Here is a 27,399-nt window from a genome sequence, read left to right as displayed (position 1 = left end):
AAGAGACTAAATGAGTCCAAAAGATTAGGATCTTCAATTGGCTTGGCTTTCTAAACCCTACTTTTATCTGGGGTATATGACTTCTTCACCGGTGTACCCATCTTGATATTCCCCCCTTTATCCGTATGGAATTTTATGTCTTGGTTATTTCTACCAAGTATGTGATTACACAAATGCGCACAAATAATGCTGGGAAAACATAGAAACATTGCAGCATTTCACTCTACTTTCCTCTCCAGATGTTTTGGTGACTATCAATGTGACATTAGATCACGTGAGGAAAACTTTTCAATCACTGAAAATGACTTGATAAATTATTTGTGGTTCTTATTTGTCTTTGTCTTTTTTTTTGGCTTTGTATTTTTACGGCGGGATTGGAGATGGATCTGCTTTGTTTCTCTCATGCTGCATGTACTAAAAGTTTCTCTACATTGAGCAATTTTGTGCGCTCCTGGTAAGCCTAACATAGACACAAACAGTGATGCAACGACAAGAGTAGTGCAGCATCACTTGCATACTGTTTCTTCACACACACGCAAGACCCCCCGAAGGGATGCAAGTTGTAATAAAGGTGACGGCCAATGCTGTACAGAATATTACACGTCGGTCTCAAGTCTTTTCTCGTCCACTTAACACTGTAGGACGAGGGGACTGAGACAGTACAAAAAAACAACAATAAACAAAAATCGCTGATAAACAATCACACCTCGCCATATCGTCATTGGCATGAGTTTATGACCGCGAGGATTGCAAAAAATTACGCTGAGATGTCTTGTCTTCGGCATTGCAAATATGCTAACAAAAATATTCCACATAGATGATGTACGGTCCACAATATATAACTACATTGTACGTCAAAGACTGAAAGAAACGCATGTCATAGGCACATAGTAAAACGAATGTATATCATTTGCATGTCCCAAACATATTTCACAAAGTAAAGAGTGGCCAACGTATAATGTCTTCTGAACTTACCAGCGCTTACGACAACCTCGAGCAAACGTCCACAGACAAACTTCCACAAGAAACATTGATATTTGCACTTCCATTTCCCTCGCACGTTTGGCAATTTATCACACCCACTCCGATAATAGAATGCCTCCAGGCATTCACAACATACCACCTCGTATCTGATAAGGCTTTATTACTCGTATCAATCGTTGATCGCAGCCTACCATGGCTATGTGCTGGTACAAACCGAACTGAACCTGCAGCCATGTCACACTTTTGGATACATGCAATACCCTGAGATGCAGTGTACTTGCTGAGGAAACGTGCCCCCCTCCCTGCAAATGTTTGGCATCTGGTGGGGTAGAGAACAGCTTCCGAGCCCCGCCCTGCTGCTACAGGGATCCATCCGCCTCCATCACCATTGCTGACTCCTGTCCCTCCGCCTCGCAGCTGCTGCCCGCCACCCCGACCTCAATGGAGCGTGCCTCCTCCTTGCCCAGATCCTCGACGAAGCGGTCCAGGTCTGTGGCTTCCATCATATCCTGGTGCTGCTCCTCAGCAAGGCTGGGCTCCTCCATTCTGGTCTGCGGGGGTGACAGGGCAGCGGACGAGGAGGTAGTGGAGGATGATGATGATGACGACGATGAGCAAACGGCAGGAGCTTGTTTAGTTCCCGACACATCGCCTGTCTTGCTCAGACCACTGGACGACGGAGGGAGGGTGAAGTCCTGGTGTGATCCTGCATGCATAGTGGAGGTAGACAAATGAAATAACGAGAATGCTAGCCAAAATAAATTTCTTGTTGCCATAGCAATACATCATCTGCACCCTGAATGAAGATGGCTACAAGATCCTATAAAAGTTCTGCCAGAGGCAAGAGTTAACTAAAAGTTCCCCCATACCTCCTCCACAACAAACAAACATACAAAAAAATACAATTACAATAGCGAAACATAAGAACATTCTTCCTAAAAATGTCAGTTTTATTTGCCACTTACGATTTTGTTTTCATAAATTTTCAAATGTATCACACATTCATTAAAAGGAAACTTGTCTCACCCATTACTGTAAAGCTATATGTATAATATATCTATATAGACTTTTAGTATACATCTGCTTCCACATGACAATACCAAAAGAATTTCAGAGGCAGCGAGACAACTCTCGTTGGCTGTTAAGTGTGAACGCACCTTTCCTGGTATAGAAGAGAATGTACACGCTGGCTGTGTCCTGTTCGGTCGGCTCTTGCTGCAATATTGTCTCGTCGTTGCAATACTGCCACTGACCTGTCCACGGATTCTTCACAAAGGATGTGTAATGTCCAGCATTCACACCTTCAGAAAAATAATAATAAAAAAAATATGGAAATATGAAAAATTAATGTGCATCATCATTTTGCCACTAGGTGAAATCACAATACGGGGCATAGTACCCTACCAGAGGTAAATTTTCTGCCATACTGTAGACAATATTACATGACGGCTTGATTGAATTATACTGTACATAGGTCAAACGTACCGAGTATTGATTCTTGACAGATACAGAGTACAGGCAACTTCTGCTATAATACAGTCGTCTGGACTGGCATTTTCTTTTGTTCTAATATCAAATTTTGTTATAGCCAAACAGAAAAAATATATAAAGACATATGGATTATCATTTTGGGACCTGAATTTTTACTTTGTTGTAACAAGGACTTTGTTATACTGTATACGCTATAATTTTCGCGTACATAAATTTTCGCGAATTGCCGCTGTCACACATTTTCGCATGTGGTTAAATTCGCGATTGGGGGACCAGAGAAAATATGAAGTGGCAAAGAAAGTGTGAATTTTCAACTTACTAGCAAATAAGAATGATACTAGTGATACACTGCATGAAAAAAACTTACCAAACTCTGCGAACTAGTAAGTTAGAATTCAACATTTTTGAAGTGGTTAAGTCCATCGCGCTAGATTTCTGACGAGTGGTCCCCTTGCGTCAATGGATTGGCTCTCTACAGTATTCGTAAGTAGACGTGGACGTGCGTAAAAAAGCTTAGCCAGTATGGTCTGTTCGGTAAGCCGTGACGTGGTATACTAGTACTGAAATGTTCGTATCATCAAGGCAAGGGATTCATTTTGGAAGGTAATATTTTCGCGTGTTGTTAATTTCGCGAATAGCTCCCGACTCGCGAAATTCGCGAAAATAAAACCCCCGCGAAATATATAGCGTATACAGTAACCATGTTGATTATAATGGGAGTGCACTGTAGTTTGAAGTCATTTCCATCACACATCCCCAGCTCTTTCCTCCAGTACGAACTTAATCCATTTGTGTGTTCCCATATCATTGCTTTTCCAGAGCTGAAAATAACCTTTCAGTCACCCCAAAAATGAAAAGCAGTCATAGATTATGTGTTTGATCCAAAGGTACTGATAGTATCTGTACGGCTCACATTCTATCATCAGCAGTTTACATTATGTTAATCAGGCATTCATTACGTCACCATGGGGTGGGGTATAATGCTGGTGCTTTGGTAAGAATGGCCTTCACTCAAGAATCAAGTCTGACTTGCCTAAACTCTGTTTTGTTTCATGTGTCTACTACATCAAAATGGTACACATTTTTTACATCAAGGTGGGCGCAGGGGAATAAGAAAAAAATGTATTTAATGTCATGTCAACATGGGTACAAAGGTCTTTGACACTCGGAGGTCTTACTCTAGGCCTACTCTAGAGGTCTTACCTCCAAAATGACAGACTGCACTCTGAAGATCATAGACCAGCTCCTCGTCGATGTCGGAGACGTTCATGTAGTCCCTTACATCGATGTCCTCAATGGGGAAGAGGACTTTGTTGTCCAGTTTGGTACTCATTGCTTGGTGAAACACAAATCTATATGGGGGGGGGGGGGTAAAAGGAAACAATTCCAATCAAATCAGGCTTTCAGTGTTGAATCTCACACAAGTGGACTTTTTTGCGTATTCCAGTGTGTAATTGTTATGAGCATAACATATGACTGTAGTTTTGGGAAAATAGCTCAAAACCCTTACATCACTAAGTGTCCAGTGTTGTTAGAATAAAGAGAGTGGCTCAATTCAATACAAGTTGGTCTAGCTTTGTTGGCTCAGCTATGATGTTCAAATGGATAAAAAGAATCAAGCATACAACAATTTTACTGATTTTTCTGTCACAATTGAGATATCTATGAAAATTATCACCATTCTCATGGACAATACCACAACAATCTATTCTCACTCTACTGTCTTTGGAAAGCATGTTGAATATGGCAAATCAGCCCATTCACAGATCTTCACTATTTGGGAGCATTCAGCCTCTTTTCTCAACTACATTTTTTCTAGCATAATCGTTACAAATGTTAGAGACATTAGTAGCACAAAGGGCCATACAGCTCTGACTTTTCAAAATGGAAACAATTTCAAAACAATTCTTGTCAGATAAACATGCATTAAAAAAAATAAGTCTGTAACTTGTTGGAAGTGTTATGTTGTATTTGACAGATATTTACATTTTAAAATCTAGAAACCCATGTTTCGCTACTTGCTCATGCAATATCATGATAGTCAAATGATCATTTTGTTGGACAAACCTTTTGAGGTAGACGATAAGGGTGTCTGGAAAACGGCACACTGAGATTGTCTTGCTGGCACGCTGCGGCTTCTTGCATTTTGGACAAAACCAGGGATTGTGCTCGTCTAATGTCTCACTGGAGGACGTGGAAGAAGAGAGTATATCAACATACATACACACACAAATGTTGACACTATTTCACAGCCGCCATTATTCAAACATTGAGCTCGAGGAGGTTGTAAAGACCAGTCAGTGAGTTATCCTGTTCCTTACGGGAACCTGGTATACCAGGTTCCCGTGGGAGCAACTGATATACGGGAACCTGGTATACCAGGCTCCCAAGATGAAGACAAGAGTGTCTGCTTTTGTGGCCTAAATTCATGCTTCTTTGTGTTATAAAGTCCCCGAAAATGGGTGTGATAAAAAGGTTAGTGTTTATTCTATCAGCACTTGTTCTCTTTCTGTCGGAAGAATGTGTATATCACAGTATTTTTTACCTTTATTCTGATTTAGTTTGCCCTTGCTCTGCTACAAAACTCGTACGAACATGTACATTAGCGATCAAAGCTGATCACAGTAGATATCTTAGTTCGCTGACCCCTGTCATCGCATTCTGGTGTCTGATTTGTGCAGAACAAAAGAGTCTGTGAGCCCATCAGCGCACGCTCTATTCATACATAGCACCCGATCGGTATTTCTATTGTTCAACGGCACGTGTAGTTGACCGTGGGGAGGGGATGCATGCACTGCTTGACTGCTGTCGCACAGGTGGATTACTAACCTGTCCGTTCTCTGTCGACGGGCAAAAAGAATCTCGTTTGGGGACATTGAAGGTATTTAGAGAATTGCGGAAGGAACGGGTTATTATGTGTGACATGCAAATAAACACATGAAAATGATTCACAAATGGGGATATGAAAATATGCATACACAAGCAAATCATTCAACCTACTTCAGGGCTACTAGCAATCACTCTTTCCAAAATTGGGGAGGCTCCATACAGCAATCAGTAAGAATACTTGTGTGGTACTAGCATCTCAATACAGTCCGACCTCTCTTAATGGGACATGTCAGGACCGGCACTCATCCAGACAAGGGATGTGGCCAGGTATGGGAGACTCAATGTTAAATACATGCAGCTGCCTACCTGGTATGGTAGCTACATGTAACCTATTGCTTGCAGCGTACACTGAAACTCTTTCTTTGCTATCAGTGCAAAATTTGGGGGTAGTGAATGTCTGAATGCATGTTATTAAGATGAAAATTAGATGTAAATGTATGTTGATTATGTTGGGGATTAATATTCAATTCATGTGAGTTTGTGTAGGAATTTTGATTGAGGTTGACATCACCCTTTTCCCCGTTATTATTAGATCGGGGAAAAAATCATGCCGAGATTGCATCCGGATAATAGAGAGATCCGGATAGAGGGAGGCCAGGTAGGAGAGGTATGACTGTACATGATCCTAATTCCAAAATTATAAAGCATATTCTCTTGTCAGGATATGAAAAGATAGCAAATATTTTTTCAGGTGCCTCACATAGAATCAGGGAGATTTGGCAGCTTTGCTATTCCTCTATACTGCCCACACCACTTTCACTGTATTATAAATGTACAGTACATGGTAGAAACTGTATCTACAACACAAAATTACACTGCTAGTTCATATCACTGACAACATTATCAAAGTTAAAGAAAACTGTCATGAGCATTCCAACTGATGAATATTGGCCAACAATCTTTTTTTCATCAAAGAATCTCTTGACAGTCATGTCAAAGAAATGATTATTTCTCTGTACTTTTCCTGTGACAGCAAAATGCAAATACAACTACTGAATGAATCTTCAACACTGTTTTTTTACTGATGAACAGCCAAACCATGTTTTAAATAAAGATAAATTTAAGGAATTGCAAACACACTTTACTGTAATTTTTGCCCTATCAAATCTTTATGCCTCGTGCGTACCTCTGCGAGAAGGCCTGGAAGCAGTCCCTGAGCGTGATCGGGTCATTGCCTATGAAGTCGCCCACCGACTGGTTGTCGCACACCCGGCCTGCCGACTCCACCAGGGCGTGGTGGAGATTGTGGTAAACAACGGTCAGGTGGTCATCTGAGCTCAGCGTGATGTCCACCTCCCGCACCAGCTGGCAGCCACGGCAGTGCAGCTCAAAGCTGCAGCGGCTGCAGCTGAAACCCTAGAGGGCGCAATCACACCAAAAACAATTATTAAAGAACTCGCAACTTGTGAGGTATTCTGGGTTACTGACAATTTCTTTATTCTGACAGGAGTACTGGTAGCCAGAGGATGCATGAAATTGTCACAGGCCCACTTGCCGGACCATTTAAGCAAATAAATATTGCTTTCCAAGTAATCTAAAAACAAAAAGAAGCAAAAACAAAGAAAACAGTGAGCATGACCAAGAACAAAAAACAAATATGTAAACAAACAGGGAGCAACACATAAACAAGCAAAGAATATAACAAAACTAGAAATGTCGCTATGGCGACTGGTATGCCTCCGCCATAATGCAGTGTTCTCCTAATAGGTCTATAGTACATGTGGACAATGTGTAATTACATTTTCAAAAAATTGGCAAAATATCAAAATGAACTGTTTGTCACAAATGTATTGAATGTTTACCTTCCTTGACCTATGTTTAATTGGATGAATAGGAGAGCATGTATTTGGGGATTTAAGAACTTTAACTTGACTTTGACCATTTCATAAGTTTATGCACTGAGTAATTTTCAAGGTATGGAGAAAAAGCTCTATTTCTGCATTGAACAGTAAATTGTTATCATTTTCATCTGACCTTTGATTTATAATAGAATCACTGTCAGGCAGAACATACATACATTCAGCATGCACTAAGTTTCAAGATAACTTGAGCCACTTCCGAGATATGGAGAAAGAAGTACACTTGTAAGTTCAGCACTTTCACTTGATCTTTGACCTTTTGACCTTTGAACTTCTTGGCGAAAAAAAAAAATCCCAGAGAATCTCTAATGGGTTATACATGCATACATCAAGTTAAAAAGAAAATAATCCTGCTGGCATTGCATAAATATAAGGAAAATAGTAAAATTTTGAAGTATTGTCCTTGACCTTTGACCCCTGACCTTTGACCCCATGAACCCCAAATTCCCTAGATAACCACTGCCAGTCAGTAGATGCATATATACTATGTTCCATGAAGATACCTAGAACAATTTCCAAGATACAGAGAAAAAAGTGAAATTTTAACATTTTACGTGACCTTTTGACCTTTGACCTTTTGACCTCATGACCCCAAACTTTCACCAGAGAATCTTAATTGGGTAATACATGTATACAGTAAGTTTCAAGAAAATATCTTGAGGTATTGCATAGATATGGGGAAAATAGTAAAATTTTAAGCATTTGACCTTGACCTTGAACATGTGCACCCAAAAGTTGATAGGCACAACTTCACTCCCTAATACACATACATGCCAAGTTTCATTAGGATACCTCAAAAGGTTTTGGTAGTTACCCTGTCCACAAAATTCATTACGGACGGACGGACGGACGGACGGACAACCCGAAAACATAATGCCTCCGGCACCACTTCGTGGCGGAGGCATAAAAATGTAACACTCAAGTGGACGTCTCTGAGGAAGTACAATCATTCCTTTTAAAACAGATAAAAGAAATAGATAAGGAGCAAGAATCTCAACCTGCTTCCTGTAATGCTGACCAGTATTTGAAAATACAAAAAAAAATATAAAAAAACTATAGAACATGATATAAAGATACAGATACACAAAAAACAAACAAACAAACATGATAAATTCATGCTGATATTTCAACACTGACTGTAACTTTGTAGTAATCAAGATAAACATCTTGCATTCTTACACATGTGCATATCAATATCAAAGTGCCTCTTCCTGTCTACATTCTAAACTCATACCTGTGAATCTGTGAGCACCAGCGAGAAGGGCGCCCTCACCGGCATGAGGCTCTCCACCTGGCAGAAGAGCTCCTCGCCGCTAACCTCGTTGAGTGTGTACAGCACCCGCGGGTGGCCGAAAAGGTCCGACTGTGGACAGGAAGAAGACAAGTTATGGGTAAGCATCTGCCATGGTTACACCACATTTGCTCCTGCGACAATTGCTCCGTTCTGATTTTCCCCAAGGACTTAGGGTTAGGGTTAGGGTTTCAGTTTTAGTTTGATCTGAGGATTAGGATTAGAGTTAGGGTTATGTTTGAGGGTGGAATTTATGTGTGGCCTAGCATGCAAGTATTTCATGGGAGCAATTGTCGCAGGAGCAAATGTCATGGAACCATCTGCCACTGCAGTTAGATGAAATAATCTGGAAAGGGTCTGAGTGGGAACAAGACATGGAAGAGTTGAAGTTTTAGTGTCTGCCATCGTGGTTAAAAGAGATGATTTTGAAAAGGTCAGACTGCATACACGAGGTAGACGAGTTGAGGATTACTGTCTACCATTGTGGAACGAAGAAGCACTGTGAGAGAGTCTGGACAGGGGACAAGAAGACAGAAAGTGTGGATGACATCGCTCAACAATTGCAAAAGTGGTAAAGAGACCTCATGATGAGAAGCCGAGAAGCGTTTTCTCATGGGTATGTTTGGCATCCATCCCCTCCGTCTGGATGCAAGATCATTTCCATGACATCCACAAATCTTCTTGACTTCATTATCTGTGGAACACAGGTCTCATTTTTCCCCTTTGGTCATTTCTTTCAAAAATTATTGCATGTGCTTAGAAATGTCAGTATTAAAGATAATAAAAAGTTTTGGTACCTCAAAAGCTTCCCTGAATTTCCTTGTCTTGGTTTGTGTTTCAGGTTAAAGTACGTTGTCTGTGAGAATTACTCGCCCCAAAGTGCTCTCATGTCTTAGTAATCATGCAATAATGGTTTCGTACCAGAGCCAACGCTGTACAGCGTCGATAAATATTGTACGAAACCACTGACTGCGACCAGCAGCGTGCAGCCCATTGTACGCATAGCTAACTGCGACCAGCAGCCCCATACGCATAGCGTAATGGGGCTTCGCATTGTAGCATTCAGGATCATGACAGAATTAGTATCGCGGGTAAATGTCAACTTAAAATCCAAAAATTTCTTCTATTTGAAGACTTATTAATTAAGTTGAAGTATTGAAAACAGGATTCGAATAACGTTTGGTTCTGCCAATAGCCCCTTTCTGTTCGAATTGATGACTGAATGTGACTCGGTCGAGAGGACCTTGGGAGAGCTACTAGTAAATACACTGGATACCATGGCCAGCGCATGCGCACACAAACATCTTATCCGTTCATGGATTTGAAATTTGTGTGCATGTGATGTGTTCGCATGCACTGGCTGTAGTATTCAGTGTACTGTATGTAGCTCTCCTAAGGTCCTGTCGACCGAGTCACATTCAGTCATCAATTCGAACAGAAAGGGACTATAGGCAGAACCAAACGTTGCCCGAAGCCTGTTTACAATACTTCAACTTAATTGGTAAGTCTTCAAATTGAAGAATTTATGGGATTTAAAGTTGACATTTACCCTGCGATACTAAATCTGTCATGATCCTGAATGCTACAATGCGAAGCCCGATTACGCTATGCGTATGGGACTGCTGGTCGCTATGCGTATGGGGCTGCTGGTCGCAGTTAATTGCATGATTACTAAGACATGAGAGCACTTCGGGGCGAGTAAGTCTCACAGTGTTAGTTATATGAAAGGTACTTTAACCTGAAACACAAACTAAGACAAGGAAATTCAAGGACACTTTTGAGGTACCAAAACTTTTTATTATCTTTAAGCGCTATTTATGTGTTATTTATTATCATTATTACTATTATTATCATTATCATCATCATCATCATCATCATCATTATAATTATTATTATCATTATTATCATTATTTTTGCACAAGAGCCATCTACAAATATTTGTGCTCCTGCTTCCTTGCATATTGCTGCTGGGGTGACAAGACCTTGTATCTCAAATTTTGGTGAAAGTGACTTTATGATTAATGGTCAGATAATCAGTCCAGTGATGTCCTGTCCAAATCCTAGCTGTCTTACCCCCAAAATGAAGCCACCCTGGCATGTCAAAGGAAAGGCTATCCCATTTGATATAGCACTTTGGCTGCCATGTTTTTTGCTCTCTTGAACATTCAACATTTTGTGGATACGAGGTCTTGTCACCCCCAGCGACAATATGCTTTTTTTTTCACAAGTTTTCATTGCGTCAGCCATAACAATCAAGTACATCAGAAATTGTCATGTAATTGCTCAGTTGAAATTAAACTTGTCAGCCATTCATCATTTAAATTCACATGAAAGATATGGCATCACAGTTCACTGATAAAAATCCCAGTGTTTCACAGCATCACCCTTCCCCCCAATTTTTTACCTTTACCACACCATCTTCCTCCAAATCATTCCTGAAAGTGACGGAGAGAAGCAAGACTCTCTTCATCATGTTGGGCGCCGATGCTCCCGCTGCCATGGCGACGTAGTCGGTCATCGGGTCAATCTCTTGCCGACATACCTGATGGGGACATAAGAATCACGAAAGCTGTGTCAATACAAGTGAAAATGACACAACTTCTATTCTATTTCACATGAAACATCTTCAATCACATGACATCATCAATTGAGAGAATGATTCCACACCATTTACGAGTTGTCCTTGATGAATAGAGAAAAATCAAACAGAATAGGAGAGGAATCATCAAAATCTGACTTAAAGGACAAGTTCACCTTCATAAACATAAGGATTGAGAAAATGCAACAATATTAGTAGAACACATCAGTGAAAGTTTGAGGAAAATTGGACAATCGATGCAAAAGTTATGAATTTTTTAAATTTTTGTGTTGGAACCGCTGGATGAGGAGACTACTACAGCTTGTGAGTCATATGCGTACAACAGTATAAAGAAAATATAAAAGAAAATTCAACATATTTTCACTTTTTTCGCATAATAAAAGAGCAATTGACTTGCCTCTTTCTAAGGGCAGGGGGAATAATATTACCCATAACATGTATTGGTAACGAGTCAGGGGAATGTGTACTTTTTTCAAAAGATGGAATTTTGTGAAATTCTCTTTATATTTTCCTTATATTGTTGTACGCATGAGACATCTAAGTTATTCATACACTGCAGTAGTCTTCTCATCCAGCGGGTACTGCACAAAAACTTCAAAAAATCATAACTTTTGAACGGATTGTCTGATTTTCCTCAAACTTTCAATGATGTGTTCTACTAATATTGCTACATTCTCTCAATCCTTATGTTTATGAAGGTGAACTTGTCCTTTAAAATAGGAAATTTTAGGAATTTGAATTATTTCCCATTTTGTTACTAATCTATGATATTGGTCTTAACCACATACTGAAATTGGCAGAAGTGACGACGTCATTTCAAGTCTCTAAATGAAGTGTACATAAATCTTTGCTTAATTTCCTTTTTCACCAAGAAATTGTATGAATTGTATCCTTCATATCTAATCATCGTAGTCTTGTAATAACCTAGTAATGATCACCTTCCGGGAGAAAGAGGTTGCAAGTTGCTAAATCATTAAAGATAAACATAACAAACTGATGGGCAAATTACGAGGTGATGACATAACGTCATTCTTGGGGAAGCCATCGCCAACATGCTGAAAACTATCTGTTTTACTTCATCATTGGCCTCCCGGGCTCTGTTTCATAAAACTTGTTATCTGTGACAACTGCCAAATTTCTATGACAAATTTGCTCTCAGCCAATCAGATGCAATGATTTCAGTTGCTTGCAACAACTATCACAACTTGCCACTGATAACAAGTTTTATGAAACGGGGCCCAGATTCTTATTGTTGGCTATACTACAATTGCATATCATGCTTAAATGTTCATGCACATTTTGCCCATTTCAAGCTTTTCATGTGACGTTCACACTTACCGGGCAGCTGACAGCTTGGTCGCCATAATGTTTGACCGCCCTCTGTGGTGGTGAAAATAAAAGGGTAGAAGCAATTATGGCAACAAACTAAACATGAATCTGACCTTTGACAATGCCTGGTAGAGTACATAAATGCATTCAAAAAACCAGAATAAATCATCATATGGAAGCAAACTGAAATGAAAGCCTCACATGAAACATATTGAAGTTTCAGCATAGCAGCATACCTAGATATGTAGGCCCATTCTCATCATGAAATACTGCTAAACTGAAATTTATGACATTGCACCTTTTTGTTCACAATGCAATGATAAATCCTCGTGTTACAGCATTTGCTACTGCTACACCGAAATTTCCAACATTGCGCCTTTTTGTTCACACTGCCATGATAAATCCTAGTGTTACGGCATTTGAGAAAAAAAGAACAAGATTTTTGCCAATTTGCCACGATAAAGATATGTGTGCGATCAGACCAAGCAAAATTACCTCCATGCAGATTGCACAGAGCACGCCGCCGCAAGGAGCATGTGTGAGAAGCTGGTGCGGGGGAAGCTCCTCCAGACAGATGGCGCAGGACTTCCAGGACGGTATGGCGGCCGCGGGGCTGTTGGCCGGAGCGGACTCGGACGGCGGCTCGTTGGTCACCCAAGGTATGGAGTCGGCCTGGCTACCCGCCCACAGCTCGATCCCGCTGGATGAGCCCTGCATGGCCTGCATGCTGGACGATCTGTTGGTGGAGGGCTCTGCCGTGCTGTCTGCTGGTGTACCTTCCAGGATTCCTTCATGTTCGTTAGTGTTGCTGCTCTCTGAAGCGTCGAAGTATGAGATATGCGAGAAGACGTCGCCCGAGTACGGCCTCCCTTCCCCGCCATAGCCCTGGTCGAGACCCGACGTGGAGGTGATATCGGACGGCTGGTCAACCCCGATGGCACTGAAGGTGTCTCCGGCCGACGTCGTCGTGACCTCGATGTCCCACGAGCTCGTCACTGGATCCAGGCTCGGCGCGGTCGCATCGCCCATGTGGGTTATCACATCGTCGCTCTGCGAGCTCATGTTGCTGTGGTCGTTCAGGTAGAGGTCAAAGTTTGACTGAGAGTTCCCGCACTGTCCCGATTCCCCCTGTTCGGGGCAGAGACTGCTGTACAGCTGCTCTCTCGCATTTGCATTTACCTCAAAGGCATACAGTAGACGGTAGCAGTCATTGACATAGCGTAATTGGATTCCATCCTCCTGCACGACCAGTGGGGAAAAAATATATAAAGCTTAAATGCCACCTACTGCAATAACTCCTAAGACTAACACACTCTTACCCTGACTATTAAATTAATCTCAAAATCTAAAACTTGAGGAGGTGACAGAATTACCAGGCTAGGTAAATATCACAGGAACATTACATAAATGATACCAAATTTATGACTATGAATGATGTTACAGGATTTCGCAACCAGGCATGCAGAATGACATTTCATGAGAACATTGTCTTATAGTCTTGAACTGTTTGCAGGCGGTGCATCCGAAGCACGCGCTCATTGGGATGTATGTGTGTGCACTGTTACGTCATTAGCTGTCAGACAGGGTACACTTTCTTCTTTGTTGTGTATGCCCACCAGTGACCCTAACTTTGGGAACTGTAACATCTAGAAGTTTGGCCACCGGTGCATATGGACAAGCAAACTTCATGATGTTTTGCCAACGTGACCACCGCTACAGAGAATGATTCTATTCCCTGTTACCGTGGATACGCACCAAAAACTTGGAGACGTGGTGATCGAGGACCTCTGCCACGATGATGTCCTTGTCGTCCTCCTTGGACAGGCCTGAGACAATAGCTTTCAGGGCGAGACGGAGCTCCCTGACCGAGTCGAACCTGTTGAGGGTCACCAGGTGTCTGGTCGGCAGCAGGCCCTGGCTGGAGATGACTGTAACAACTGCAGGTGGTGGGGGTGGGGCATTCAAGATGAAGGGTAGAAAATAAAGACTGATAATCTTCTTCACATTTTAGCATTTGAAATGACAAGTGTAACTTTTCAAATTTTGAATATTTCACCTGCACAAAATCTACTGGATTCAAAGGTTTCATATCATATACCTTAACAGAATTTTGATATTACGATATATACTAGAGAGTAGGAGAAAAATATTATATGTGGGGCATGAAACAAACTTCAAACTGTTTACTGGCCACCTGTCTACAATGGCCACCTGATCTATGTGGCCATTAAAAATTCCCAGAAGAGAAATCTTGTGTAAAAAATTTTGTGTTGTGTACAGCTGCCATATGATTTGTTTCTCAGTGGGCAATATTTCACTTTACATTGTAGCCACAGATTCCATATTTTGCTTCTCTTTTTGTCGTTATTGTCGTTAGTTAGGGCAAGTCTGGTTGCTGCGCTTGACCGGTCACCATACTTAGGCGCGTTTGTATTCATACTCACTGAGTTGTTGGTCCATGGCACGTGGGAGAGGCACAGAGAGGTACATGAATGGCTCAAACATGATGGAAACATGACCACACACTGCACACACAACCTGTAGAGGGAAAAACAAAACACCTCCAAATGTCTGAACGGAGAAAGAAAGAGGAAGACTTCAACCAAAGAAGGAGTGGTCTCTAGTGCTCAGAATCATTTATGCTCCCTGATGCAATCAGATAACTAATGCTGCGAGGATTGAAATTGTTACATTCCGTGCAGTGACGTCATATCAGGTAATATAATTCCAGAATTAGACCAGCTGCCGATGGGGCTAAAATGAAACAATGCGGATTTATCGAGATAATATACTAAGTAATCTAACAAATATTGCCTTCTCTCTCATCGTAATATAACACTTGACAGTCAGTCCCCTTGGGAATTGTATTTTCCCCTTGAAGCAATATTTCATTCAGTGCTCTGCACTGAAGGAATACATAATCTCTTGGGGAAAATATAACTCCAGCAGGGATGTCACATGTTATATTGCACCTCTAAAAGGGCAAATATCTGTGGGTATACTCACAGTGCTCTTGAATTGGCCCTGGAATGTATCGACGACAACCGACCGGTTGTTCCTCAGGTGTCTATCCCACTCCTCCTCCCCTTCCCGGTCCTCCCTACGCCGGCATTTCTCCTCGAATGTGGAGTCCACTTTCATCCTGTCCTCAAGGTCTTCCTTGACCAGATACTGCTGGTTGTTGGGTAGGAAGCCACCCCGTCCGAGCTTGCCGTCCAGGCTCGCCTTGTCAAGAGTGTCCACTCGGGGGCTGGCCAAGATCTTCTCATTGTCAAACATAAACTGTTTCCTACTGTGCGTCTCTGGCTCCAACGTTTCCGGCTCGTATTTGTGAAACATCACCTGCGGCTTTATGCTGGTGGTGCTGTCCGCCGGCCCTTCGAGCTCCGCAAGCTTGTTGGTCATCTTCTCCGCAAAGATGTTCACGGACTTGGGGTCGTCTAGCGTGCACGACGTGACGTAGTCGTGGAACTTCATGGGCGACAGTCCGTTGGTCTCCTTGCACGTGGATTCGTAGAGTTTGGCAATCTGGTCCGGGTTGAGGTCCATCTTCATGCGCTTGATCGGATCCGGTTCATCGCTGCTCACTTCGCCGCTCTCCTTGGCCGACTTCTCCTGGTTGTTCGCCTCGGTTCGCAGATTGGCCTTGCTCTTTTTGGCCGCCAGGACATTGCTCTTCTTGGGCTTCCCCACAGACCGAACGGAGGAGTCGCTCGGTAGGTCCATCAGGTTTCGAATGGAAGACAGGATTGGCGCTTTCTCTTTCTTTGGAAACTTGTCACTGCTGTCGCTCACAGACGGGGATATCTGCAGAGCAAAAGAGAGAATGTTTAACTAACTCCAAGTTAAACCCTAGAGTGATCCATTCATAATTTAGTCTATTTGTACAATATGCATCTGCGATGACTTATGTTATGGTACGCAACATGTAACAAACCTGACAATTACAAATGAGATAACACTGAGACAGATCTGAAAGTAGTGATACATGGTTCAAAATGTGGTGGACAATGCGGCCAGAAATATATACCAGACCACATGAATGGGAAAGCATGATCACTTTCCATATGTTATTGGTTGGAGATCTGTCACTCATCATTATTCATTCAATATCATGATAAGGGAGAATTTAAAGTTTTCCTTGAACATATTTGTGATTTGAGGAATCAGTACCAGTGTGAATTACAGCCCTTTATCTTGGTGTTCCATTGCCAAAACATACAACTCAAACATACAACTGCATTGACAAAGTTGGCACTGTTCCCACATTATGACAACTATCAGACATTTATACACCCTAAATCTTCACAGGCTATAAACAAATTTTTTTTTTTTAATTTCTTTTCAACAACCAAGTTAAAGATACCCTCCCAATGGAGTAAGCAAGATTACCCCGACCCCCCCCCCAAAAAAAAAAAAAAAAATAAGCGGGGATTCTCAGCCATCTTTGCTGGGTAAACAAACATGGAGCAAGTTTGTATACAGTACCTCTTCCCCTTGCAGCATGTTAGTGTTGAGAATCTTGACATCTTTCATATAGAACTCTTCGATGCTGGGCAGCTTGGCCGCCTCCCCTCCGTCCTCCCCGCTTCTCCTCCTCTCCTCGCCTGACCCGTCCGCCTCCCTCGAGACATCACCCTCCCCGTGGCCCGCCGTCTGGCTGCTGACTGAGCTCTCTGCCTCCTCCTCCTCGTCCACCTGCATCTTGTCGCGCCGGTTGTTCTGGTGGCTCGAGGGTGCCTCCTCCTTGCCCGAGTCGATGTCCAGGGCCTCCAGCTCGCTGAGCTTGGACGTGGACGCTTCGGAGGCGTAGTGGGAGTCGCTGGACTCCTCCGAGTAGTCGGTGGCCGGTGAGTGACCCTTGGCTGGACGCTTCGCCTGATTTAACTCCTCGTGGAGGGTATCCAGCAGCAATGCCAGGAATTCTTGACCATCATGCTGCGGCCATAGTCAATGACAGGGGAAAGATCATTCATGTTTGGTCATATAAGTCATATATTTATATAATATTGACTGGCCCTGAGGGAGGTACCAGAAAATATTGCCCAAACTGAAAGCATATTGCCCGAGTCGAAGACGAGGGCAATATGTTTTCAGTGCGGGCAATATTTATCTGGTACCTCCCAAAAGAAAGGCCAGTCAATATCATAATTATTACCTATCAACCTAGGTAAATTAAGAAAATGTGTAAATACGGCTATACACTATAATTATATACGATAGAGATCAAGCCACATTTGACTACCTGTAGACCATCAACATGTTGAATAATTGCAAAACTGTTCATCAATGTATATCATTCAACTCCAACTTCAAAGATACATGTAGTTGTAACAGGTAAACTTCAAACTTCTGAACGTTCTTACACTTTATTTTTACTTCTCTGTTTAAAGTTTGAGAGTTGTAAAACTGATGGTCACTGTGCAATTACTGATCACAAATGGACTAGTCATTGCCTAGTGCTGCTGTAAGTGGTCGACCTTGTATGAGTTGATTTATCAGCGTTCTTCTGTGGTGCGTGTAACTGACACCCTGGACGTCCTGGAATGTTTTCTTTTCGTGGTCGATCGGAGGTGGGGAGAGAGATTCCACTCTTTCTCTTCCCACCTCCCCAAACCGGAAGATTGCATTGTTTGCACATACTGTTACTGTTACGCAGCGACGTGGCGAAAAGCATATTGACTGCTGACCTTTAACCCTGCAAAATAACAACTCCTGACCTTTAACCCTGCAAAATAACAACCGGAATTGCCTCGCAAAACTCCCTCGTATAGGTAATAATTATATAATATTGACTGGCCCTGAGGGAGGTACCAGAAAATATTGCCCAAACTGAAAGCATATTGCCCGAGTCGAAGACGAGGGCAATATGTTTTCAGTGCGGGCAATATTTATCTGGTACCTCCCAAAAGAAAGGCCAGTCAATATCATAATTATTACCTATCAACCTAGGTAAATTAAGAAAATGTGTAAATACGGCTATACACTATAATTATATACGATAGAGATCAAGCCACATTTGACTACCTGTAGACCATCAACATGTTGAATAATTGCAAAACTGTTCATCAATGTATATCATTCAACTCCAACTTCAAAGATACATGTAGTTGTAACAGGTAAACTTCAAACTTCTGAACGTTCTTACACTTTATTTTTACTTCTCTGTTTAAAGTTTGAGAGTTGTAAAACTGATGGTCACTGTGCAATTACTGATCACAAATGGACTAGTCATTGCCTAGTGCTGCTGTAAGTGGTCGACCTTGTATGAGTTGATTTATCAGCGTTCTTCTGTGGTGCGTGTAACTGACACCCTGGACGTCCTGGAATGTTTTCTTTTCGTGGTCGATCGGAGGTGGGGAGAGAGATTCCACTCTTTCTCTTCCCACCTCCCCAAACCGGAAGATTGCATTGTTTGCACATACTGTTACTGTTACGCAGCGACGTGGCGAAAAGCATATTGACTGCTGACCTTTAACCCTGCAAAATAACAACTCCTGACCTTTAACCCTGCAAAATAACAACCGGAATTGCCTCGCAAAACTCCCTCGTATAGGTAATAATTTGTTTTATTTCATTTTGTTAAATACTATAACAGCTCTTGTTCTTTGGGCTTTCTATACATGAAATAAAATCACAGTCAGGTGAAATGTGATGGAGACGCATTTTGAGAGCTAAGAGAGATAAAAGGATGCAATTTCTCAGCACTAGCTTCTCTGGCTTATCAGATTGATGAGTAAACAATGTGACATCAATTTATCTTAGGGAGATTTTAAAATTCTAAAGGATTAACCCACTCCAGATGGTTTCATAAGGCTGATTCCTTACAAACTCACCTGCCTAAAAACTTGAATTGCGATGCAAGACAAATGAGAACTTATGAAGTGGTATAGCCAAACACATGACATAACTTTGGGTTGGAAAAGTGAGAATGGACAAGATATTCCAAATAATTTTTTTTTGTCATTGCTTTTGCTTTTGCTTTATCTTTTTGTTTGTGCTTTTTTTTCCCTAGTCAAATGCCCTCAACCTTACCTGTCTGAAATCCTTGAACTGGGGATGTATGAAGCCCATAGTGTCCTTGAAGGAGCCCGGATGGAGCACGCTGAAGTCTCCGCTCCACGTCTTCTGCAGGAGCTCGGCGAAGTGGTAGGCCATGCCCTCCTCCGGCAGCGCCTCGTGGTCCAGGAGGTGCAGGGCCAGGCGGGGGTGGTGGATCAGGCACTGCAGCCCCGAGTTCATGAAGCAGGTATTACCCATGTTCCGCAGTCCGCACATACCCCGCACGGCATTCGGGTCTGGGAGGCAGAAGGGCGTTAATGACACAGCAGTGACATGACTGAAGTCCATTTCAGAGGATTTTTTCCACAGATTGAAACCACTGGATTCTTGTCTCACATGAAGCTTTTAGATCATTTTGTATGGTCCAGGTTATAGCTGAGTTGATACTTTTCTCTTTGATCATTAAAGTCAATCTAAACCTTATATTTCCATATGAGGTTTGTGCATTACCAGACCATTTTTAAGCAAAGGTTTAGAGTGATCCAGGATCCAGGATCACTTATCTCTGTAGACACTTAATCACTACATCCCCTGAAACAAACAGATGTTTTGATATCAAATGAATTTTATTTATTTATCTATTTAATTATTTATCTATTTATTTATCTATTTATCTATTTATCTATTTGTTTATTCATTTATTCATTTATCAGTTAGTTATTTATTTATTTAGTTAGTTAATTAAATAGTAATATATTTCTTACGTACAAGCATCTTGTTGTCGGTGGTTCTGAATACTTAAAAAACGTATTCCATGGTAATGACAACTCCCTTTACCCAAGAATTATGCTAAATGTACGTACCTTTTGTATCAGATCCTTTTACAGCAGTTGAATCATCATCATTGGCCATGAATGCCGCTGGCAAGGTGCTGGAAGCTTGAACTACAGAGTTTGGAAAAAGGTTGCATCATTATGTCTTCCATTGAGACAATCTAATCACATCAAATACTGACCCATATTCTTTCTCATCCAGCATGCACCTATCCCACTAATCAATTACTTATTTATCTGCTAGTAACATATTTCATTCTTCTTGTACTAATCTCTGTTCCACTCTTTCATTTATTTTAATACGTAATCATTTTTCATTTATGCACTCACTAACTTTTTAGTTTGTGATCTCCTGCTCTTTCACAGGACAACTTTGTTCAAACACAATTATCCTACACATGGATTTACTTTCCCTGCATGATTATCTATTCAAAATAAATATAAAAAGAGGATTTTCATTACAAAGGTATGAGGTATTCATAGCAACAAGATCCATAATCACATATTGTCTGCTCTTACATCAGTGAAAAAGCTTCCACGTCAATAATATGTAAAACATTTGTATCACACTTGCTATAATGGAAATCATGCAATCCAAGCCTTTCATGCATATCATTACAAACATCATGTCTCAAACAAATACCAGAGCAGCTTAATGTCCTCATGGTTGCTGTGTAAATCAAGTTTTGCAAGTTTCCTTCAAATATGTCTCAACAGTTACTGTGTAAGGGGATAGCATTTTCAAACTTGACTATAAACTCTGACCGGGGTTTTGACTTAATGCAAATTTTATTTGTGCCAATAAGTTTTTAAGCCATAATCTTGAAAAGCTTGTATGAAGTTGAATCAATGTACACGCTACTAACAAAAACATTAGAATATGATGAGGGTAGTGCAGCTCATTCATTTCCTGCTGAACTCAAATGACATAGTTTCACAGTCGTATAAGATCAGAGAAGACAACGATATTGTGCGACTTACACCCTTCTAAACTGTTGCCAGCCTCCAACCCCTGGGGAAGAAAAGGCCCATAGAGTGGAGGCGGGGTGTAGGGGACCAATTCCATGCTGGAGTGCTGGTTAGTGCCGAGGTCCTCTGTCCAACCTAGTTCTGTTTGGCTAACTGTTGTAGTCGTTGTGCAAGAATCAACCTGGATTTGTATGAATATACAAGAGAGGGCTCTATCATGTCCATGCATCATCTCCTGCTTGTGAAACATAAAACATGCAGACGCAAATGTACACATACATATGGATTAAAAAGAATATGACTGATAAATATCATTTTCAATTCAACATCAACTTCACTTAAAACTTTGTTCTTATATATTTTTTTTCCAACAGAATATGCATAGTAATGATTTAAATTGGACCTAAATTGGATTAAAATGGGACATTAAGATTGTTGTGCCGTTGAAAGTTAAACAGGTTTACTATAGTATATGTATTTATTTGTTACCTTCAATTTTGTAACATTTTGACTATCATGGTGAACTTCATGCAAATTCAAATTCAGTACGGTGCAGCACGAATGATCTGAATGTAGCAATCTCATAGTGATAACAGTAAGTTCTTCTACTGTCTCTTTAAAAAGATAAACCTGTTTTTCCTCCCTTCCCTCAGCTTGTACCGAGTCTTGCAGAAGTGATTGATTGAGGTTTGGGGTTGTTGTTCAATGTTGGGTGTGAGTGGGTGTGTGTGTCTGTGTGTGTGTGTGTGTGTGTGTGTGTGTGTCTGTTTGTGTGAGGGTGTGTGTGTGAATGAAAGGAGATCATGAAAAATGTGGTTATAAAAGAGAAATTGGAAAAGTGGGCAAAGGAAATGAATGAAAAGATACAATGGTGTACTAAAAATGTAAACTTGGAAAAATGAAACAAAAGGTTTACAAAATAGCAAGTGCACGCTTCCAATAAAAAGATAATGAAAGCAAGGAAAGAAGAGAAACTTGTATTACATGTATACAGGAAAGCAAGGGAGAGATGGATATGTTTGAAAAGAAAAGGGAAAGCAAAGATGAATTAAAGACTGAAAACAAAAAGCACTAGGTTGAATAATAGAATTAGAGATGAATTAAAACTAGATGAGTAGAAAGATGAATGGAAAGGAAGAATTGGGTCTAGGATCAAAAAAGGATAGAACATCAGAATCAAACAAAAGAAAATGATTTTGGTAGGGTGTCTGGTAGATTTTTGCAACTGGAGAAATACAAGTCATTTCACACTAATATCCATAATGTCCATAGTTAACATAATACATGTGCAAAATTTCTCACCATAATCATGAATAATGGTGAAGTTATATGAGCAAATAAAAACAGGGTATTTTTCATCCTCACGCTGTCAAAACCTTGGCGAAAAAGTGGGTCGCGAGCGTAATGAAATTCACTGTCAAGCGCACTCCAGTGGGCGGTGCTATTCACTGCGTTTATCACATTCAAAGCGCGCGTGTTTCTAAGGCTAAGCGCGCATCCTTGTCAGCTAGCACACACCTACCCAGCCAGGGTGCTGTGCGAGGCCCGCTTCGATCCCGCGGCACGCACTTGTACTTGCACTCGCAAGCGATTTGTACACACGGGTTTACGAGACCGATGACCCATCATACATACAAACGTATCACAAACGTAGGTCTAACAGCGCGGCGGAGTAAAAGCGCACACAGTAGTGGTGCATGTGCGATATGTAGTACAGTGTACATGGAGACGCGCACATGTACCGGTACTCACATTACGTACCGGCGGTGCGCTATAGCAGCTGTGCGGAGGCTGAACACCGTACCTATGCATGCAAAACCGACTCGACTGTATGGAGCTTCGCGTAAGTGCGCGCCGTAACCACGAGTCATGGCGTGTAACTACGTGTCTAGACTTGTAGGCCCCGCCTCGCTTAGTTCGCTGATGCTGTTACTATGCTGACAAGGGTATCTTAATCGCTATTTCGCGGGTTTATCCTGGGGAATAAGCGAAAAACCAATGCTATTTTTGGATTCAGCACCATTGAATCCTCCTACACCGGTATGGCCAGTTTCACAGTCGGACGGAACAGCCGAGTTATAGCGATGTTTAGGCTTAAATCTGAATTTAGGTAGCAATACGTCTTGATATCTAAACTCGGCGTAGGACGAGAAGAATGAGACCACCACAAGCTTTCATATGATACCAAATTTATGGAGATTTGTTACCGGGATAAACCCGCGAAAATACCTGAAAGGTGGTTTTAAGCCAAATTTGTGGGTCCACTTTTTGACCGAACGCGCGCCCTACGTTCGCCCATTGCCCAACACGCACTGAAAGCATCTGGTAGTCGTAAGTTTGTTTGAAAACGCTAGCGCTTTTGCATTCAAAATGTGACTTTCGTGATATCATTTAGTATCGAAGATAATATGATAGATTTCTCTTATTGTAAAAAATGTTTTGAAGTAGTTTTATGTTCTGTAGATGCATATAGACCTAGAAAATGTAGGTCAAAGATGACTTGTGAACTCGCGACTTTTGCGTGAATTTCGAAGGGGATGACAAAGCGCATCGCGCTACCGACGCCCTAATTTTGGAGAGGAAAGAAAGGAAAGGTAGATGGAGAGAAAGATAACCCATGAAGGAAACAAAGAAAAATTAGGCAGAAAGATTGAATATGAAATTGAGAAAGTTACACAAGAGGAAACCCACAAAGAAATGATTAATAGGAAGGAAATGGAAAGTTCATAGGAATACCTGAAAATGAAAGAAAAAGACAGATCTATGGGGCTGCACACAAGTGCGCTAAACCGCTTTGTATAGAAGCCACAACCGCTACCACACAAGACTTGGCTGAGGAAAAGGGAAAAATCAAATTTTGGCTTTTTAAAGACACCATAGAAAAAGCAGCTGTGATCGTTACATTCAGATCAAAAGATCGACCCCATACTGCATGCGCTGAACGTATTTGTACTGTGCCGATTGCTTGTGTTCAGAGCAGCATTCCAAGCGATTGAGGTTTTCTGACACTTGTAAAGGAGTTAAAACTCAATTTCTATTTGACTTTGGACAGTAGAAAACACTCCGTATCGTGTCTCTCTCTACTCTCAGTTGCCATTATTTTAGGTCACCGAATATTCAAAATTTAGCGCAAGTTTGTAGACATGTTTAGAAATCATTTATTAAAATGGGTCAAAAAGAGGTGCGAAAGTACTCTAGCAACAATTTCTGCTGGCTGCATCTCTGCATAGCAGAGGATGATGACTGCAGCATGCAGCTGCATGACCGACCGACAGCGCTACCGAGCTCCCGGCTCAGCCGAGTTGGTACTCGGCTCAGCTCAGTTTTGTATGGTAAATCACAAGTGCCATTCCATCCATCCATTGCCCATCGCATAGCATACAGTAGCAAAAAGCACGAACGAGCGGCGCGGCGGAGAGTCTTTCTCTAACGCTACAACAGTCATTGACCATTGTACCATGTCTACCTGGTGGTTCACCATACCGTGTTAAAATCAATCGATAGTTTCACCCAGATCTGCGGGAGAATCAACATCAAATTACAGAGTAATCATGTCCACTCTATTACAAGTTATACAGTCGCTCCGAATTATAAAAGCTGCATATGTTGAAAGATTTAACCTTTGTTTACAAATAAAAGTTCAGCGTTTGTCACTCACCATTTCCGCCATGATAACACCATGAATCTCAACCTCGTTCCATCTATTACGGAATAGAAAAGATTGCTGTAAAAGATATTTATTATGTAAAGATTTTCCGAAATAACATTTTTTCATATGAGAACATAATGAAATTGGGAAGAATGTATTATCACTGTTTTAGGAAATTGTAAGTAATAAAGTTGTTTATATATCAGTTTGGAAAACGTTTGGAAAACTTCATGGATTTATTTCCGGTAGTGGGTCATAGTTCAACTTGAAAATATCTAAGTGCGGGAAATGTGTCATTCATTTTGACAGCATGGCGGAGCACGAGCAGGAGCAATTCCAGACCCTCTTGGGCAATCTTATGTCGCCGGACAATGGCATAAGAACGCAAGCAGAGGTAAATTTACAAAGATAGTATTGTAAAGGCATGCTTCAGTGGAATTTTGTTATGCATGAATGTAAACTGAATGAATTAAAACATGTTAAAGCTACTCGGAACATGATGTGATGTGATCTGGTGATTGTGAATGTGTATCTAACACTGTTGGTGCCGTAGACCTCTTCGGTCGGTTCTTTCTTTCTGAAAACGTGCGTGCGACCAGCGCCCTTCCCCGCCTCGCCCCGCGCCCTCCTCCCTCACACACTGCACTGCATCCGTCATTTGATCATGCCGTTGAATGACACATCTATTTCAGAGGCTATTTTCCTCTTTTCTAACAGATTTTGATTTAATGCTTTAATAAAGAGATGATGACCATTCTGCGATACCAGTGGGCAGTGTCTGTGATATTGAAATAATCCTCCCATTGAATTGATCTCTACAATTTACAACTAAAATGCACTTGTCAATTTGTAGTCCCAGCTGTTGCCCTGGGTACCCGGGGATGGCCGGGACTTGCATCCCACTTGCAATTTTGGGATGTTACACCACCCAGCCAAGTTCCGGCCAAGTCTCCGACAGGTCGGGCAAAATTTTAACGGAAATCCCGCGCTAAGTCCCCGGCAGGCCGGGCAAAATTGAAGTTGAAATCCCCGGCCAATTCCCTGACAGTCCGTGCAATATTTGTGCAGAAATCCCCGGCCAAGTCCCCGACAAGCCAGGCATATTTGCATAGAAATCCCCGGCCAAGTCCCGACCCTCAAGGCCCGGTCACACTGCCCAAAAGTCGCGTAAGTTTGCATGAATCACTCAAGAAATTTGGTTATGCGTGCTTGTCCATTGAGAATTTTTGCTGATTTACGCGATGAAAATCACCGATGAATTGCGCAAGAACTACGGAAATATCACTCAAAAATCACTAAACCATGCACTTTCAGCGCATAGGCACGCAAAGGCCCCAAATAGGGCGAATTCGTGGTTGTGCGCGACGACTGAGGTCCACAGAAAATCACGCATAATCTGCGCTTTATCACAATGAATTGCGTATGATTCACACATGAACGTGATAGCGGCAATATTTTCGCTAACGATCACTGATATTCCACATATATTTTGCGCGTTTTTCGCGTAAGAACAACGCAAACTACGCAAAAATTACGTAAAACAGCGCAATACTGCCTAAACTTTTACGCAAAGCCGAGTTTTGAGCTGCTCAAAAACCTGGTCTTTGAGGACCTGTCACACTGCCCAAAAATCGCGCAAACGCATGAATCACGTAAGAAATGCGAGCCTTATTCACGCGATACATGCGCGATCCAGTACGCATTTCATGAGTTTGTCTACAACGTGGAACCTTCGTAGTTGTCAGCCGATGTGCGCCGGATCGGCGCTTTATGCAATTCCGGGTTTTGAGGAGCTCAAAACTCGGCTTTGCATAAAAGTTTACGCATTATTGCGCTGTTTTACGTAATTTTTGCGAAGTTTGCGTGGTTCTTACGCGAACATACGAAATATGCGTGGAATATCAGCGATTGTTCGCGAAAATGTTGCCGCTATCGCGTTCACCAACGACGCTCCACTGACGATTAGCATGACATAAATAATGACGCATGTTTCGTGCTTGTAACACCTACATATCACTGAAAAAAGAATAGTGGCGTAGGCCTATGTATCTCTAACAGAACACGCAAATAAGCGCATGTAATACTTACGAGAATACTGATCGATGAATCACTAATGTATCACTAACATCTCACGTATGATTGTGGTGCTATATTTTTTCGTGATCTTTCCGTAGTTCTTGCGCAATTCATTGGTGATTTTTCATTGCGTAAATCAGCGAAAATGGTCAAATTCTCGACGGACAAGCACGCAAAGCCAAATTTCTTACGGGATTTATGCGATTACCGTAAAGTTCCGTGTATAAGACGCACCCGTGTATAAGACGCACCCCTACTTTCGGACCTAAAATTAAAAAAAAAAAAAAAACACGGAAATTTCCACGCAAATATTGCGTGTGTCATACATATTATTTCAGCTCAAAATTTCCCTAGAATGCAGCATGTATTTGCTCTATTTTTCGCTTCCTTTTATATTTTCTTTTAACGGTATTCATCGGACATCGGCA

General features: G+C 41.5%; 1 protein-coding gene across 1 annotated transcript; it reads right to left on the bottom strand.

Moving 5' to 3' along the window:
* Nucleotides 1-348: 348 nt before the first annotated feature.
* Nucleotides 349-24,916, bottom strand: LOC139714997 (uncharacterized). Its single transcript, XM_071626636.1, has 17 exons — nt 24,905-24,916; nt 21,259-21,427; nt 20,308-20,388; nt 19,478-19,740; nt 16,931-17,380; nt 15,449-16,249; nt 14,887-14,980; nt 14,198-14,379; nt 12,938-13,681; nt 12,452-12,493; nt 10,919-11,056; nt 8,458-8,586; nt 6,491-6,720; nt 4,543-4,659; nt 3,679-3,827; nt 2,142-2,285; nt 349-1,690 (listed from the first exon to the last, which is right to left on the bottom strand). Exons 1-17 carry the CDS (start codon nt 24,914-24,916, stop codon nt 1,344-1,346), a joined length of 4,092 nt encoding a protein of 1,363 aa, XP_071482737.1. The 3' UTR covers nt 349-1,343.
* Nucleotides 24,917-27,399: the final 2,483 nt, after the last annotated feature.

The sequence above is a fragment of the Diadema antillarum genome, unplaced genomic scaffold, assembly GCF_040938485.1.
Source record: "Diadema antillarum isolate AM-2024a unplaced genomic scaffold, OU_Dant_1.0 seq00002615_RagTag, whole genome shotgun sequence".
In the NCBI taxonomy this organism is placed as follows: domain Eukaryota; kingdom Metazoa; phylum Echinodermata; class Echinoidea; order Diadematoida; family Diadematidae; genus Diadema; species Diadema antillarum.
Note: the sequence above shows the minus strand (reverse complement) of the source record. Positions and strands in the feature narration are given on the sequence as shown.